Consider the following 17380-nt stretch of genomic DNA (forward strand, 5'->3'; position numbering starts at 1 on the left):
AGATACCATCTCATCCCAACACGGCTGGCACTAATCCAAAAAACACAAAATAACAAATGTTGGAGAGGTTGTGGGGAGATTGGAACTCTTATGCACTGCTGGTGGGAATGTAAAATGGTACAACCACTTTGGAAAACGATTTGTTGCTTCCTGAAAAACCAGAAATAGAACTACCGTAAGATCCAGCAACCCCACTCCTAGGAACATACCTGAGAGAAATAAGAGCCATCACACGAATAGACATATACACACCTGTGTTCATTGCAGCATTATTCACAATAGCAAAAAGATGGAAACAACCTAAATGCCCATCAACAGATGAACGGAAAAAAAATTGTTACGTACACACAATGGAATACTAGGCAAAGATAAAGAACAATGATGAACCCTCGAAACATCTCACAACATAGATGAATCCGGAGGGCATTGTGCTGAGTGCAATTAGTTACAAAAAGGACAAATATTATATGAGACCACTATTATAAGAACTCAAGAAAAGGGTTAAACACAGAAAAAAACATTCTTTGATGGTTATGAGGGTGGGGAGGGGAGGGAAGGGAAAGGGAAATCACTAGAGAGAAGTAGGGATCAGCTTTAGTGAAAGGAAGGACAGCACGTAATACGGAGGAAGTCAACACAGCTGAACTAAAGCAAAAGCCAAGACGTTTCCTGGATACATCCAAATACTTTGAAGGGCACAGTAGCTGGGGCTGGGGTCTGGGGACCATAGTTTCGAGAGATATCTAAGTCAATTAGCATAACAAAGTTTATTAAGAGAATGTTCTACATCCCACTTTGGTGAGTGGAGTCTGGGGTCCTAAAAGCTTCTAAGTGGCCATCTAAGATACATCAGTTAGTCCCATCCTACTTGGAGCAAAGGAGAACGAAGAGAACAAAGACACAAGGAAAATATTAGCCCAAAGGACTAACCAAAACTAAATCCGTTGCCGGCGAGTCGATTCCAACTTACAGCAACCCTACAGGACAGAGTAGAACTGCACCATAGGGTTCAGAGGACTAAAGGACCACATAAACCAGCCTGAGACCAGAAGAACTAGATGGTGCCCGGTTACCAATGACCACCCTGACAGGGAACACAACAGAGTGTCCCAGTCAGAGCAGGAGAAAAATGTAGAACAGAGTTCAAATTCAGGTAAAAAGACCAGATTTAGCAGTCTGACAAAGACTGGAGAAAACTCCAAAACTATGTCCCTTGGACACAGTGTTCACGCAGAACTGAAACCATTCCCAAAGCCTGGTCTTCAAAGATTAGACAGGACTATACATGTGAGGGACACGCTTCTTAGTTGAGTCAGATATACAAGACCAAATGGGCAGCTCACGTTCAAAAGCAGGGTGAGAAGGTGGGAAGGGACAGTAACCGGTCGAATGGATGCAGGGAACCTGGGGTGGAAAGGGGGAGTGTGGGATTGCAGCCAATGTCACAAAACAATACGTGTATAAGTTTTTGTATGAGAAATTAACTTGAGCTGTAAACTGTCACCTAAGGCACAATTAAAGGCAGAACGTTCTTAGTACTGTGGAAGAAGTGAAGACCTGCACGCTAAATTTAGCAATGGTTTGAGATTGGGACAACCTCAGAAATAAAACTGATTCTTTACTAACCAGTCTTATTTGAGCAAAGGAGGTTGGTAAATGTAAATGAGCTGGAAGCAGCATCATGTAATTTTACTACATAGGTCCATTCTTTCTTTCTTATGCAGAAGATCTTGTTCTCTAGTGTCTCATCTCATTTTTAAAGTTCTCAAACAGTACAGTTCCAACATTTTGCTGTTTATTTTATAATACAGTAACAGTTATTCCCGTTCTCCCCGTATATAGTCTCATTCAGTCCTTATATTTTTTCTATTTAGCGGATGAAGAAGCTCCTGATTATGGCTCTGGAATTCGACAGTCAGGAACAGCTAAGATATCTTTTGATAACGAGTACTTTAATCAGGTGAGACACCTTCCAGGAAAAAGAAGAACCTTGTGGAAGAATAAAGTAGGTGGGCTTATTAGGAGAATTGTCACTATTGGAGACCAATTCCTGTACCTAGAACTAAGAAATAATGTGGTGGTAAACCACAGTCAGAGTTGTGTATTAGAATATGGGACATCGTTAACAATTACAAAGATAAAGACTTGTCATTATAAAAGATGAAGACCAACATTTGTGTTTTATTGTATCACTTTTTCTCAGACAACTTTTAATCCACATGATCTTCCAGTCACTGTTATTTGTTGGGCAAATAAACAGAAGTGGGGAAAATGTTGTTACACTACTTTATCATATGTCTGCCCCTGCCTTGTTTTCAGAGTGATTTTTCTTCAGTTGCAATGACTCGTTCTGGTCTTTCCTTGGAGGAGCTGAGAATTGTGGAAGGACAAGGTCAGAGTTCTGACGTCATCACTCCCCCAGAAGAAATCAATCGAATGAATGACTTGGGTACGTAGACAGAATGTACCTTGAGTGTGGACATTTTCACAGAGGGGAAAACATGGACCCTTGCGAAAGGAAAAGTAGTCACTTTCATCAGCTAGTCATGGAAAGAATGCCCAACTTCCTTCTCTTTGCAAGGTAGTATGTACATTATCGAACCATATGTGTGTTCATTTGACCCTCTTTAGATTTGAAGTCAAGCACTTTGCTGGATGGTAAGATGGTCATGGAAGGGTTTTCTGAAGAGATTGGCAATCACCTGAAACTGGGCAGTGCCTTCACTTTCCGTGTAACGGTGTTGCAGGCCAGTGGAATCCTCCCAGAGTATGCAGACATCTTTTGCCAGTTCAAGTAAGCCGTCCCTTTGCTCTGTCTACCTACCTGTTAACCTAGATGACGTATGTTCAGGTCCTTTGTGTGGTATATGGTGCTTGACAGTTGTGAGATATTAGCACTCCCAAGAGGTAAAAGCCTACCAGCTTCTGAAGTAAAATACTTTTTTCATTCAAGTTTGGAACAAGAAGAGGAAGCCTATGACAGAATGAAACAGGGCTTATTTAATGTGGGAGAGGAGCGCGTCCCACATTCTGCCAGAGGGGTTCCCGTGTGGACTGTCCTCCTATGTCAGAATGGGACCTGATCCCAAGAAGGCTATTAATCTATTCAGAGCTCTTCATGCTGAAATGTCTTATTCGTGGCACCTTTGGAATGCTAGTGTTTTAAGTGGCTGTGAAGTCAGTTGCTACTTACAGCGACCCCATGTGTGTCAGAGTAGAACCACTCTCCATAGGGTTTTTAAGACTGTGACCTTTTGGAAGCACATCACCAGGCCTGTCTTCTGAGACACCTCGGGAAAATACTTTTTTGAGAATCTTTAATTTTATTGCCTCTAAAGATCAATATATTCTTTCATTACCTGGAAAGGAAGGCAGTACAAGAGAATGAAGTCTGACCTATCCCATACCTAAAGCCCAGTTTGCCACTTGTGCCACCAAAATGTACCCTGGACTCCCTAGGGGTCCTAATGCAGTTTATAAAGCATTGTTTTTATTTAAAGATTTTAACCAAGTCCTGAATTAAATGTGATTACTATACAATAAGTCACTAATTTTCTATAACTTGTAAGTATTGTTGAAATATTACCCATCCAGTATTGATTTCAGCCATTTAAGGTGTTTTGACTATCAGCTCCAAAGTAAGGGTAGGGTGGAATTGGCTAGATGAGTCATTTTTTTAGAATACTCTTTTTCTAATCTGGCAACTGATATATTTTATGGGAAAGACCTGTTCGGTAACTGATATCAGAAGTGATAATAATGGTATGTCGGCCTTTCTCCTAAAATCTAAAAAAGAGGGCAGCACCTCCAGCTGGAGGAAGGGTCAAGATGTGTGAGACCTAAAGCCTTGGGTTTTTATAAACTATAAACTCTGTACAGGGAAGATACAGCTGTAGAGCAGTGTGACTGATTTTACATGTCCCCCGTGAAATCACTATATTTGTACCTCCTACTTTTTTTTTTTTTTACAGTGGCAGAGTTTAGTAGAGTGTAGATCAGAGGTCGACAAATGCCCATGGGTGCCTCTGGCAGGTAGAGTGTATTGTTGGGGGGTGGGTAAGATGAGGGGAAGGAGAGAGAGAAGGAAGAGAAAGAAGCTAGGGAAGGGACACGTGGTACAGAGCGCCAGAGGGCCTGCCGAGTGGCATCAGTGGTGCGCAGTGCCTGGGAAGAGTACACCACCTGTGCTTCCATTCAGTGAGTTCGTTTGGAAGGCAAGGAGGCCATAACCTTGATTCCTTACCTCCCTCTCCAGAGTTTCTTTTTCCTTTTTCCTTTGGTGGTGGGGAGGGGGGTGTCCTTCTGATGAATATTTCTATCTGGGGGTAAATCTTTGTGTTGGGTATTCTTTAATTTCTTACTTATTTTTATCTAAAACTAACAAAATCTCACTATCCGTGAGAATAAATAAACATAGCTCATTGACACAAAAAACATTTCTATAGTATCTTCTGTGTGTCAAGCCCTGTGCCAGAGGACAGGCATGTAACGATAATAGTACAAATAATAAACTCATTGCTGTTGGAGAAATGCGTTCTTAGTGCTGTAGGAACACCACTCATTTTAGAAACAAAACCTAAAATGTGGAGTGATACACAAAATGTTCTTGACCAAAAAAAAAGCAAACCCACTGCCGTTGAGTCGAAGCTGACTCATAGTGACCCTACAGGACAGAGTAGAACTGCCCCATAGGGTTTCCAAGGCTGTAAATCTTTATGGAAGCAGACTGCCACATCTTTCATCCACAGAGTGGCTGGTAGGTTTGAGCTGCCAACGTCTTGGTTGGTAACCAAGCACTTTAACCACTGCATCACCAGTGCTGGATATATAAAAACACTTAGCTCAATTAAAGAATCTGCGTAAGTAGGATGCTTCTGTCCATAGGATCCATATTGGACTCTTAAAACAGAGACCTTGTAAAGATCAGCCAAAGATTAGAAAGGCCTGTAAAACAAACCCGGTACCCAGTGCCGTCAGTCGATTCCGACTCATAGCGGCCCATAAAACAACATGAATCTAAGTGGGCACACCAGCCAAGGGGCAAGGATGAGAAGGCAAGAGGGGACAGGGAAGCTGGTAGTGGGGAACCCCAGATCGAGAAGGGGAGAGTGTTGATATGTTGTGGGGTCGGCAACCAGTGTCACAAAACAATATGTGTATTAACTGTTTAATGAGAAATTAATTTGCTCTGTAAGCCTTCATTTAAAGTATAATAAAAAGAAAGATCATGATGAAACTGTTTAATGCATAATTCACATGCTTTTTTTTTATTAAGCTTTTTACATCGTCATGACGAAGCGTTTTCCACCGAACCCCTCAAAAACAATGGCAGAGGAAGTCCTCTGGGGTTTTATCATGTGCAGAATGTAAGTGACACACACATTTTCTGCCAAATGCATTGAGGGTTTTACGAGGCCTTGTGGTACCGTGAAGTGGCTGGTGTGAGGAAGCGCAGGCTTGTGTGGACTCCTTTCAGAAGATAATCTGAGGGGTGCAGCTCTGCTCAGGGGCTGAGTGGAGAGAATAGACAATAGAGGGCGTGGCCAGAGCAGTGAGGTAATCCCCAGTGGACAGCAGCCGGCTGCCTTTATCTGAACTACAATGGGCCCAGTGAGTAGTGTGGGGTTGGTCAGCCTGTAGAATCTTCCATCAGTTTGAATGTAGTGAGTTGTTTTTAATGTTCCCACCCTAGAAAAATTAGCATGTTTAATATAAGAGTTTTGTTAAAGTTAACATGTTGCCCTTTAAACCCTAAAATACTAACATTGTTCAACTGCAAATAATGTAGGAAAAACGTAGAAAATACTTTTTGTAGTTAAATTAAAATTCAGAATTCTGTTTTCCTTGCAGCTTGTACTATAATCTGTTAATACCCTTTTCAATTCTCTCATACATGGAGTAAGAAAACAGAACTCCCATCTCTCACTGGGAATTTCACTCCAAGACTATTCAAAAGTCATCATCATCACAATAGCTAGCGTTCACTCAAAGATTACTTTCCCAGTCACTGTTCTGTGTGCTTTTGCTGTGTCTTAACTCATTTAATCCTCACTATTACATCATCTACTATAATAATCCCCATTTTACAGCTGAGATAACTTAGGCACCAGGCAGTCTAAAGTAACTCACCAAGGTTACAAAGCTAAGGAGTGACAGAGATGGGATTTGAACCCAGTGAAATCTCTAGTGTCCAGGATCTTCTCCACTACATGAACCTATCTTTCATTTTCTTGTCAACCATATCCAGTCTATAAAGAGAGAAAAGGACAACTCCAACAATGGGACAAGCAGACACAAAATGCAGTATTTTCTTATTTATGTTTATAAATATGTGCATGTGTATATCTGATAAATATTGATTGACAAGGACTGTATATCTCATAAATATTGATTGACAGGGACTGTATATCTCATAAATATTGATTGACAAGGGAACGCACAGCTGAATCACAGGTAGTTATGCCCTGAGGAGCTTAGAATTCTGAGAGGGGAAACAAAATGCATACATAAATACCGGATTTAAAGGCATTAGAAAGGTATTGATAAAATGGAGCGAGAATAGAGAGAAGGGAAAGTTATGCCTTTAATGGAAAGATACTTTACTTTTTTATTGGGGAGGGATGGTTGGTTGGAGAAAGGATGGGGGGAAACTTCTTAAAGGATGTAGTCGGACTTGGCAGTGTACCTGGCACATTGTCCACAGGTAATAGGTGCTTTTCTTCCTACTTGTAGCTATTTGAGCTGGGCCTTGAAGTATAGTAATGACTTGGATGTGTAGCGGTTGGGGAAGGGCCCTCCAGGCAGGCTGCGGCCCGGGCCAGTCCTCAGGCACACCAGAGAGAGAGCAGGTGCGCACCCAGACAAGAGCTGGTGGAAGGGGCAGAGGTGCATGCAGTTGAGCCCAGTTAGTGTGTGACCTGAGGTCATCGGGGAAGGTTGTAGAGGGTTTTGAATGTTGAAACTTGGTAAAGTTCCTTTAGGGTGAAAACCAGAGAGGAGCCCCCAACTTTTGGCGTGGGAGGCCTGTGTAGTAAACACTGAGCACATACTGGGCACTCAAAAGTGCCAAAGTTTCCGAATGCAACAGAATATGTATTTCCTTATAATAAATGTTTCCCCTAATCTTGCTTGGCTTTATTCCTTAATAGATTGCAGTGGAGGTCACAGAATCGTTTGTTGAGTACATCAAAAGCAAGCCCATCGTCTTTGAGGTCTTTGGGCATTATCAGCAGCATCCCCTTCACCTGCAGGGACAGGAGCTTAACAGGTTTGGACCAAATGAGCAAAGATTTCTGTTGTTGTGATGTTTTTGTTTTTTTAGTTCTTCATTTTCTGGAAAGGAAGAACTCTTTTGAGGGATTAAGATAACTAATAATTTTATACATTATGTTTCATCTTTAGAAACTTCACCACCTTTTTTCTAGCTACCTAATCACCGATTTTAGGTAGAGCAAATTGACTTTTGCCCAGGTGACCTTGAATACCATCTTTTTGTAGGAGACTTTGAATCAGGTAGAAAGTTGAGATAATAGGGAGCTTTCATGAAAATTGTGTGCACTTGTTCCTAATGACTCAGAACCTGATGAAGCGTAAGCTCTAAGTAGCGTCATCCAAATCAGTGAGGAGGTCAGTGGCTGGGACTGTGATGATGGCAGAGTGTCAGTGTTCACAGAAAAATTTTCTATTAGTTAGCTAAGATTTAGAAGAAGATTTAGATTAAAATGTCCTAGCCTTTTAAGGCTAAGGGGGGTTATGTGGGATTATGTCCAGTACCTGAAATTATGCCACAGTTGAACATGCAAAAGATTTGTTTCTAAAGGGACGTTAATATGCCATTAATGTCAACACCAGGCTATCGTTTCCGTCTCTGTCTTCCTTTCTTTGCAGTCCACCTCAGCCATCTCGAAGGTTCTTCCCTCCACCCATGCCACTCTCCAAACCAGGTGAGCAGGAGCTGTACTAATTGTCTGCATCATGTTCTCTGTGTGACTGTATCTCTTATTCTGAATAACTTTGCAGGTGAAAGTCAGGTTCAAATTCCTGCTCCTCTTCTGCATATTCTTAGCAGCTCTGACTAGAATTCTTGGTACCTGATTTAGGCTTAGAAGAAATGATACGGTCCTATCGCTGCCAACCCTCTGGTCTTTATTTGCTTCTTTAACCTGTGGCAGATTTTGGTATCTCCCTGTACTTGAATCTTTCTGTAACTCCCCCGTAACTCGGGAGACTGAGCATTTCTTTGCATTTAATATTTACTCTGCATGTTCAGTTATCTTGTGTTGATTTTTCTTTCTGTTTATTTTCATCCTTTTTCCTCATTGCCCACGTGCCTAATTCCCACCCACCTTGTGCTCATCCTCCATCCTTTTTACTCCTATTCGCCATCCTGTCTTCAGACCATGAGAGAAAGATTGAGCTGATTCGGTTTCTCATGTCTGGCTATGTGAATGTGCATGTGCTGGACACGTTTTCTGAGCACGCCAACAAGCTTGCATCCTCCGCTGTTGCCACCTTCCGGGATGGGGCTGACCCGTTGCCGCCTTTTCTCTTTCTGCCAATTCCCAGCTGCCAGAGCGAGAGGGTACCCAGACGAGATGGTTAGTAGCTAAATCAGCTCTGCCTTAGATGTAGACATCCTCAGGTGCTTGTCCTAAAGCCTGGCTCTCGGGGTGTGAGACCTCCTGGAGTTCAGCACACCAAGATCATATCACATTTCCTTCAGAGAGATCTTAGGAAGCACCTTCTCTACTTGTGCATCTTTTCACATCACCTAGGGGGCGGGGGCATTATTCTTTTGGATTCTTTGTGATAGTATTTGTAATTTTAGAGATTTTTACTAATAGATTTTTTTCTGATACTTCTTGGGTTTGCGTTTTGGCTCTTAGATGATTGCCAGAATCAGCAACCCAATTTTCTCCTTGATTAGCATCACCAACTGATGTGGAATCCACCTGGGGTGAACGGTAGTGATAGGCTACACACTTGAACATTACCATATGATTCATAAACCCCATTATACGTATTGTGTATGTGTATCTTTGCAATACCTTTTTGAAATAGAAGCCTAAATACTATCATCCATATTTTATAGATGAGGAGATAGACTCACAGAGGTTTAGCAACTTATCTTAAGATACACATGGCCAGTGAATGGTTGAGCAATAATTACATCCCAAGTCATTGGACGCTCACTCCAGTGCTCACAGATTCTGGGCAGAAAACCCTGTTTGTATTGCAAGGCTTTAGGATTCTCATATAGTCTTTCAGGAATCTGAAATTCTTGGAAATACCAGAGTTTTGGCTAATTTATTTCATCGCTACAGTTAAGAATATGGAATTTGAAGAAAATGTGTAGCTAAAGATCACTTATAGAATCCTGTGTTTACAAACAGATTCGACCAGTGGTTCCCAAACTTGGCTGCACACTGGAATCACCTGGGGAGCATCACCAATCACTTGTACCCAAGTCCCACCCCAGCGATTGTGATTTAGTCCGTTTGGTGTGGCCCAGGCTTTGCAACCTTTAAGATCCCCAGGTGATTGCCATGTGTAGGCAGGTTGGAGGATGGTCTGTGCTCTGCCACACGAGCTGTCATTGAGCCCCTGTGAAGCAGGAGGCACTACCCCAGTGCTTTCCAAGCATCATCATCATTTCTCATTATCTGCATGCCACAAAATGTGAGATTCTAGAGTGGGAAGGTTTTTAATGGTTTTGTGAGCACGTTTATTCTCCACTAAACCTGTCTTCTCATCTTTGGAGACAGTTTGTTGAGGGGGAGGAAGCTGTTGACTCTCCATTTTCCATGTTCTTTGAATTTAGAGGTACTAACGTAGTTGACGTAGTTGATGTTGAAGTTTCTCTGAGTTCTCTGCATTTAAATTTATCTCTTGACTCTTGCCGCCTTTCCCATGTGTGCGCTTGAAGACTGACATGCTTTTGCTGAGTACTGTTGAACCAGATTTTGACATTTTCTAAAAAATTTTTTTGAAGTTCCAGCCACCAAGTTAAACACCATGAGCAAAACCAGCCTTGGCCAGAGCATGAGCAAATATGACCTTCTGGTTTGGTTTGAGATCAGTGAACTGGAGCCTACAGGAGAGTAAGTCCGACTCCCTAAATTTTTAAGTAAGGCAAAGTGTTTCAAAATTAGGAAATGGGATTTTGAGCTTCCTTGTATTCAGGTTCTTGAGTCACTGTCACTGTCAAATTCCAGTTTTGAATTGAATTTTGGTGGTCTTGATATTGTCCTTTGAAACAAATCTTTGTTAGACAACTGAGTATCCAGTCTAATAATTAGCCTTGTTAGAAGCAGCAGCAACATCACAGCAGTGGAACTTAGCAGTAATCATGGAGACATACACTGTTAATGTAGGGAAGACAATATACACAGTGGGTTTTATCAGCAGCAAAGCTGTTAAAAATGGAGGCAGGAGCATATTTCACATAATATGATCAAGATTTATATTAATAATCTCAGCGAGGGGCCAGGGGAGACAGGGTGTTTCCCTAGGTCAGGGCTTCCCAGCCTCGGCACTATTTTGTGGGGGACTATTTGTGGGGGACTTTTTTTTATTTGTGGAGGACTATCTTGTACACAAACCCTGGTGGCGTAGTGGCTAAGTGCTATGACTGCTAACCAAAGGGTCAGCAGTTCGAATCCACCAGGCGCTCCTTGGAAACTATGAGGAAGTTCTACTCTGTCCTATAGGGTCGCTATGCATTCGAATCGACTCAGCGGCACTGGGTTTGGGGTTTTTTTTTTTGTTATCTTGTACACTTTTTTTTTTTGTACACTGTAAGATGTTTAGCAGCGTCCCTGGTCTCCATCCATGAGATGCTGGTAGCACCTCCCCCTAGTGGCGACAACGAAGAATGTCTGCAAATAATGCCAGATGTCCCCTAGAGAGCAAAATCGCCCCTGGTTGAGAACCACTTTCCTAGATCAAAATGATCAACATCAGCTTATTTTATATAAGCTGTTTTAGGGTAAGTGGTGAATCTAATTATGGTTTTTAGTTGTCTCTAAAATATCTTTGGGAAAAAAAAAAAAAAGAGGGATCCTATTCCTGAAACAGAGGGGCTATATGAATGAGTTAATGTAAAGGATGATGAAGGGATAAATGTTATTGTAATGTTCCTCACCAGGATACATTTATTGGGTTCTCACTATTTGTAGGACACTGTGTTAGGTATGGCTGTATCTGTCCTGTAACTAGTTGTCAGTACTGACATCGCATTGAGGAATTGGGCTTTCCAGAGACAAACCTATAATGTGATTACAACTCGCGTTATGAGTGAGAAATCGTTACAGTAATAGTTGCTACTGAGGTAATTGCTTTCTGGATTTTTAAAAAGTGTCTAGAATCCGAAATTATCTCTCTTTTCTATCTCCTGTCCGTTGTCCTTGTATTTATACATTATTTATTGAATACCTATGATGCAAGCAGCTGGGATGAAGCCAAAAGATGTTACTGTCTTCGATCACTTCAGTCTCATAAGGATGTTGAGTCATAGATACGTGAAAAGGTTTAATTGATGCAAATCATCATTTGATTAAATGCAAAAATGGGTGGGAAAAGAAAAAAGACACAGAATCAGATTTTAGAAAAGAAAAGACCACCAGGGGCTATAGCAACCAGGGAAGACCTTGTAAATGAAGTAGAACTTGGTTAGCAATAATCATTCTGTCTAATAACTTCTCGTGCATTTTTGCTTTTATAGGTATATCCCAGCTGTGGTTGACCATACCGCAGGCCTGCCCTGCCAGGGGACGTTTTTGCTTCACCAGGTATTAATCAGGCAGCAAAAGAGGGCCTAGGAGGGAACACCAGAGAGTTTAGAATAAGAAATGTGCTCTTTCTGTTTCTCTTTCAGTTCTCCCTGCTCTCTCGGGTTTGTCACTGTTAGACATTGCTCTGACTGCATCCTGTCCTTTCATGCTTCTCCTCTCCTTGCAGAGGTGGGGGAGTGGGAGGGGCCTTGTCCTGTTGGCCTGTCTTTTTTTTCTTTTTTTGTGTGTGTGTGTTTTGATGTTTCTTCCTCAGCCCATGCCCATATGTATTGTATATAAATGTTCTAGAAGAGCTGTTTGGAAAACGTTTGTTGGATTCAGCGGCTGTGACTTGTCCAGCGTCTACGCCGTTTCGTGCAGTTTTTATGTCATGATGTTTAGAGGTTCTGTGCTTTCACAGCCAGAAGTTCTTAATGGGGACAGAAGGTGAAGATTTCAGTGGGCTGAAACTGTGGCTCTGAAATGTAGATCCCCCGCTGGTATATCAAAGTAGATTCAGTCAGTGCCTAAAAAAGGCTTACGGTCCAGGTAGACATGGGAGTTGGGGCCCCATACCCGGGAACATACAGCCTGGGCATCTGGTCTCAAAGCCACTTCAGAACTTGGCTGTTCCTCAGTCCCTGCCTTATTTCCCTTTGTTCAGAATAACAATGTGGACAGTATTTCCCATCTCTCTCCATACTTTTCTTTCTTGCCCATTCCGCAATCTCCACACCAGAAAATTCCAAACACAACAAACGAGAGGAAGTAACAGATTGCCACAACTAAATTGCAACCCTGCTCCATTACCTAGGGCATCCAGCGAAGGATCACAGTGACCATCATCCATGAGAAGGGGAGTGAGCTCCACTGGAAAGATGTTCGTGAGCTGGTGGTCGGTGAGTACCTTCTGTTGGCTTGTGTAGGAACATAGAGATGTCATTGTTCTGTCTTTGGGGCACTGGAAGTGTGTGGAAGACTGCACTGGAAAACATGGACTGTGGAGAATATGGGGGCTTTGGGTTTGAAAATGCCTTTTTTTTTTTTTTTTTTCAGCTCCCACTACTGTAGTTATGTTATTCAACCAACCACTGCTTTATTCAGCTAGGTTGATCTGACTCTCTGTAAGAGGTTGTGAGAGGGCATAAAAGAAGTCCCTCCCCATTGTGTATTTACCACGTAGCTGGGGAGATAGCTTATATGTGCAAAACGATTTGATGATGTTACACTGAACGATTAAGTACTGTCTTAGTTTGGATTCTCTTGTCGTTGTTAGGTACCATCGAGTCAGTTCAAACTCATATCAATGCTGTGTACAACAGCAGGAAACACTCCTGCGCCATTCTCACAGTAATTGTTAGGCTTAAGCCCATGGTTGCAGCCACTGTGTCAATCCATCTCACCGAGGGTCTTCCTCTTCTTTGCTGACCCTCTGTTTTACCGAGCATGATGGTCCTCCACGGACTGATCCCTCCTGACAACATGTCCAAAGTATGTGAGATGTAGTCTCGCCATCCTTGCTTCTAAGGAGCATTCTGGTTGTACTTCTTCCAAGACAGATTTGTTCGCTCTTTTGGCAGTCCATGGTATAGTCAGTATTTTTCAGCACCACCACAATTCAAAGGTGTCAGTTCTTCAGTTTTCCTTATTCATCGTCCAGCTTTCACATGCATAGGAGGCGATTGAAATGCCATGGCTTGGGTCAGGCGCACCTTAGTCTCCAAGGTGACATCTTTGCTTTTCAACACTTCAGAGAGGTCTTTTGCAGCATATTTGCCCGGTGCAATGCATCTTTTGATTTCTTGACTGCTGCTTCCATGGCTGTTGATTGTGGATCCAAGCAAAGTGGAATCCTTGACAACTTCAATCTTTTCTCCGTTTATCATGATGTTGCTCATTGGTCCAGTTGTGAGGATTTTTATTTTCTTTATCTTGAGGCGTAATCCATACTGAAGGCTGTGGTCTTTGATCCTCATTAGTAAGTGCTTCAAGTCCTCTTCACTTTCAGCAAAGCAAGTTTGTGTCATCTGCATAACGCAGGTTGTTAACGAGTCTTCCTCCAACCCTGATACTCCGTTCTTCATATAGTCCAGCTTCTTGGATTATTTGCTCAGCATACAGATTGAATAGGTATGGTGAAAGGATACAACCCTGACGCACGCCTTTTCTGACTTTAAACCACACAGTATCCCCTTGGGCTGTTTCAATGACTGCCTCTTGATCTATATCCAGGTTCCTCAGGAGCACAATTAAGCGTTCTGAAATTCCCATTCTTTGCAACCTTATCCATAATTTGCTATGATCCACACAGTCGAATGCCTTTGCATAGTCAGTAAAACACAGGTAAACATCCTTCTGGTATTCTCTGCTTTCAGCCAGGATCCATCCAACATCAGCAATGATATCCCTAGTTCCGTGTCCTCCTGTGAATCCAGCTTGAATTTCCGGCAGTTCCCTGTCAACGTACTGCTGCAGCTGCTTTTGAATGATCTTCAGCAAAATTTTACTTGTGTGTGATACTAATGATATTGTTCAATAATTTCCACTTTCAGTGAGATCACCTTTCTCGGGAACAGGCATAAATATAGATCTCTTCTGGTCGGTTGGCCAGGTGGCTGTCTTCCACATTTCTTGGCATGGACAAGTGAGTACTTCCAGTGCTGCATCCGTTTGTTGAAACATCTCAGTTGGTGTTCCATCAGTTCTTAGAGCCTGGTTTTGCACCAGTGCCTTCAGAGCAGCTTGGACTTCTTCCTTCAGTACCATTGGTTCCTGCTTATATGGTACCTCCTGAAATGGTTGAACATCGACCATTTCTTTTCATTATAGTGACTCTGTGAATTCCTTCCATCATCTGGATTCTCTAGAAGAATAAAAAGCCAGTGAGATATACGTATAGAGAGAGAGAGAGAAATTTACTTCAAGGGATTGGCTCCTGCAATTGTGGCACTGGCAGGTCCAAAATCTGTACGTTAGGCAGCCAGCCAGCAACTTCTGCAAGTTTACATCCCAAGACCCACAAGTCAGGCAATGAGAAAGCGTACAGGGTTGAGAGAGAGAGAGCTCTGCCAGAATATCCACTTATATTCTGGAGGCAAACCACAACCCTGAGGAAACTCCCCTTTAAACTGATTAGTAGATCACATCAGATCACATCATGGAAAGTCATTACACTACACTACACTACGCTGACGCCACAATACACTACACTACACTATATTACATCACACTGCGCTACATTATACTACACTACACGACATAACAGCAACCAGTCCAGTAAACCACTGAGAATCATAGCCTAGCCAAGCTGACACACAAAATTAACTATCACAAGTACCAAAATGAGGACAAGTGAAAAAGAGTTCTGCTAAGAGAATAACAAAGAAGGTGACCAGGAAGGACTGGATTAGCTTTGTGGAAAGGATTTTAATAGATTCAGGAGAAATTAGAGGGTTTTTGTTGGTTTTGTTTAGTTTTGTTGCTTTGTAGATGTGAAATCATTTTGAGCAAAAGAATCAGGACTGTGTCTAAGATGTAAATGGCTAAGAACCCTTGGACAGAGTGGGGAAATCAAGGCAGAGTGAGAGCAACAGTTGGCTAAACGTTACAAGTTTTAGAATGATAGTCTAAGGCAGGATTCCTGACCTGTCTTGTGCCATGGACCCCACCGACAGTGGTGAACCCTGTATACCCTTTCTCTGAATCAGGCTTTTCAATGTAGAAAATATTTAGTACTACAGTAGTAAGGAAATTATAATATTGAAATGTAACTTTTAAAACATTAAACTTGTAATATAAGCACTTCTTTATTGGGTCATAAATAACAAGATATAGCAGCGGGTATAATTACTGTAATTTCAAAGTGGTGATGAATGTAAAGATATTTTATACTAATGTTATATGAATATACCTGTGATTTCTACTGGAGACAGAATCAAGTGTCTGTCAGTTTGTCGTACTGTGGGGGCTTGTGTGTTGCTGTGATGCTGGAAGCTATGCCACCGGGTCACCCATGGAGGACAGATTTCAGCTGAGCTTCCAGACTAAGACTAGGAATAAGAACCCGGCAGTCTACTTCTGAAAAGCATCAGCCAGTGAAAACCTTATGAATAGCAGCGGAACATTGTCTGATATAGTGCTGGAAGATAAGCCCCCCAGGTTGGAAAGCACTCAGAAGGTGACTGGGGAAGAGCTGCCTCTTCAAAGCAGAGTCGACCTTAATGATGTGGATGGAATAAAGCTTTCGGGACCTTCATTTGCTGATGTGGCACGACTCAAAAAGAGAAGAAACAGCTGCAAACATCCATTGATAATCAGAACCTGGAATGTACGAAGTATGAATCTAGGAAAATTGGAAATCGTCAAAAATGGAACGCATAAACATCGATATCCTAGGCATTAGTGAGCTGAAATGGACTGGTATTGGCCATTTTGAATCAGACAATCATATAGTTTACTATGCTGGGAATGACAACTCGAAGAGGAATGGCGTTGCATTCATTGTCAAAAAGAATGTTTCAAGATCTATCCTAAAGTACAACGCTGTCAGTGATAGGATAATATCCATACGCCTACAAGGAAGACCAGTTAATAAGACTATTATTCAAATTTAATGCACCAACCACTAGGGCCAAAGATGAAGAAATAGAAGATCTTTATCAGCTGCTCCAATCTGAAATTGATTGAACATGCAATCAAGATGCATTGATTACTGGCGATTAGAATACAAAAGTTGGAAAGAAAGAAGAAGGATCAGTAGCTGGAAAATATGGCCTTGGTGATAGAAACAATGCCAGAGATTGAATGATAGAATTTTGCAAGATCAATGACTTCATTGCAAATACCTTCTTTCACCAACATAAATGGCGATGATACACATGGACCTCACCAGATGGAACACACAGAAATCAAATTGACTACATCTGTGGAAAGAGATGATGGAAAAGCTCAATATCATCAGTCAGAACAAGGCCAGGGGCCGACTGTGGAACAGACCATCAACTGCTCACATGCAAGTTCAAGCTGAAACTGAAGAAAATCAGAGCAAGTCCACAAGAGCCAAAGTATATTCCACCTGAATTTAGAAACCGTCTCAAGAACAGATTTGACGCATTGAACACTAATGACTGAAGACCAGACGAGTTGTGGAATGACATCAAGGACATCATCCATGAAGAAAGCAAGAGGTCACTGAAAAGTCAGGAAAGAAAGAAAAGACCAAGATGGATGTCAGAGGAGACTCTAAACTTGCTATTGAGCATCGAGCAGCTAAAGCAAAAGGAAGAATTGATAAAGTAAAAGAACTGAACAGAAAATTTCAAAGGGCTTCTTAAGAAGACAAAGTAAAGTATTATAATGACACGTGCAAAGAGCTGGAGATGGAAAACCAAAAGGGAAGAACACACTTGGCATTTCTCAAGCGGAAAGAACTGAAGAAAAAATTCAAGCCCTGAGTTGCAATAGTGAAGGATTCCATGGGGAAAATATTAAACGATGCAGGGAGCATCAAAAGAAGATGGAAGGACATGAAAGGGACTGGTCAGCGGGTGGGAGAGAGACACTGATGAAGAGTGAGCTAATTATATCAGGTGGACACTTGAGATTGTGTT

General features: G+C 41.9%; 1 protein-coding gene across 4 annotated transcripts in view; it reads left to right on the forward strand.

The window, feature by feature from the left end:
* Window positions 1-17380, forward strand: part of KIF1B (kinesin family member 1B) — a 171010-nt gene that overhangs the window by 118804 nt on the left and 34826 nt on the right. For all 4 annotated transcript variants that reach the window (XM_049877882.1, XM_049877884.1, XM_049877885.1 and 1 more), the window contains 9 exons: window positions 1875-1960; window positions 2320-2449; window positions 2632-2794; window positions 5276-5366; window positions 7149-7267; window positions 7888-7943; window positions 9992-10100; window positions 11723-11789; window positions 12586-12670. In XM_049877882.1, coding sequence (XP_049733839.1) covers window positions 1875-1960; window positions 2320-2449; window positions 2632-2794; window positions 5276-5366; window positions 7149-7267; window positions 7888-7943; window positions 9992-10100; window positions 11723-11789; window positions 12586-12670 — 906 coding nt within the window. The remainder of the gene's footprint in view (window positions 1-1874; window positions 1961-2319; window positions 2450-2631; window positions 2795-5275; window positions 5367-7148; window positions 7268-7887; window positions 7944-9991; window positions 10101-11722; window positions 11790-12585; window positions 12671-17380) is intronic.

The sequence above is a fragment of the Elephas maximus genome, chromosome 3 (genome assembly GCF_024166365.1).
Source record: "Elephas maximus indicus isolate mEleMax1 chromosome 3, mEleMax1 primary haplotype, whole genome shotgun sequence".
Lineage (NCBI taxonomy): Eukaryota > Metazoa > Chordata > Mammalia > Proboscidea > Elephantidae > Elephas > Elephas maximus.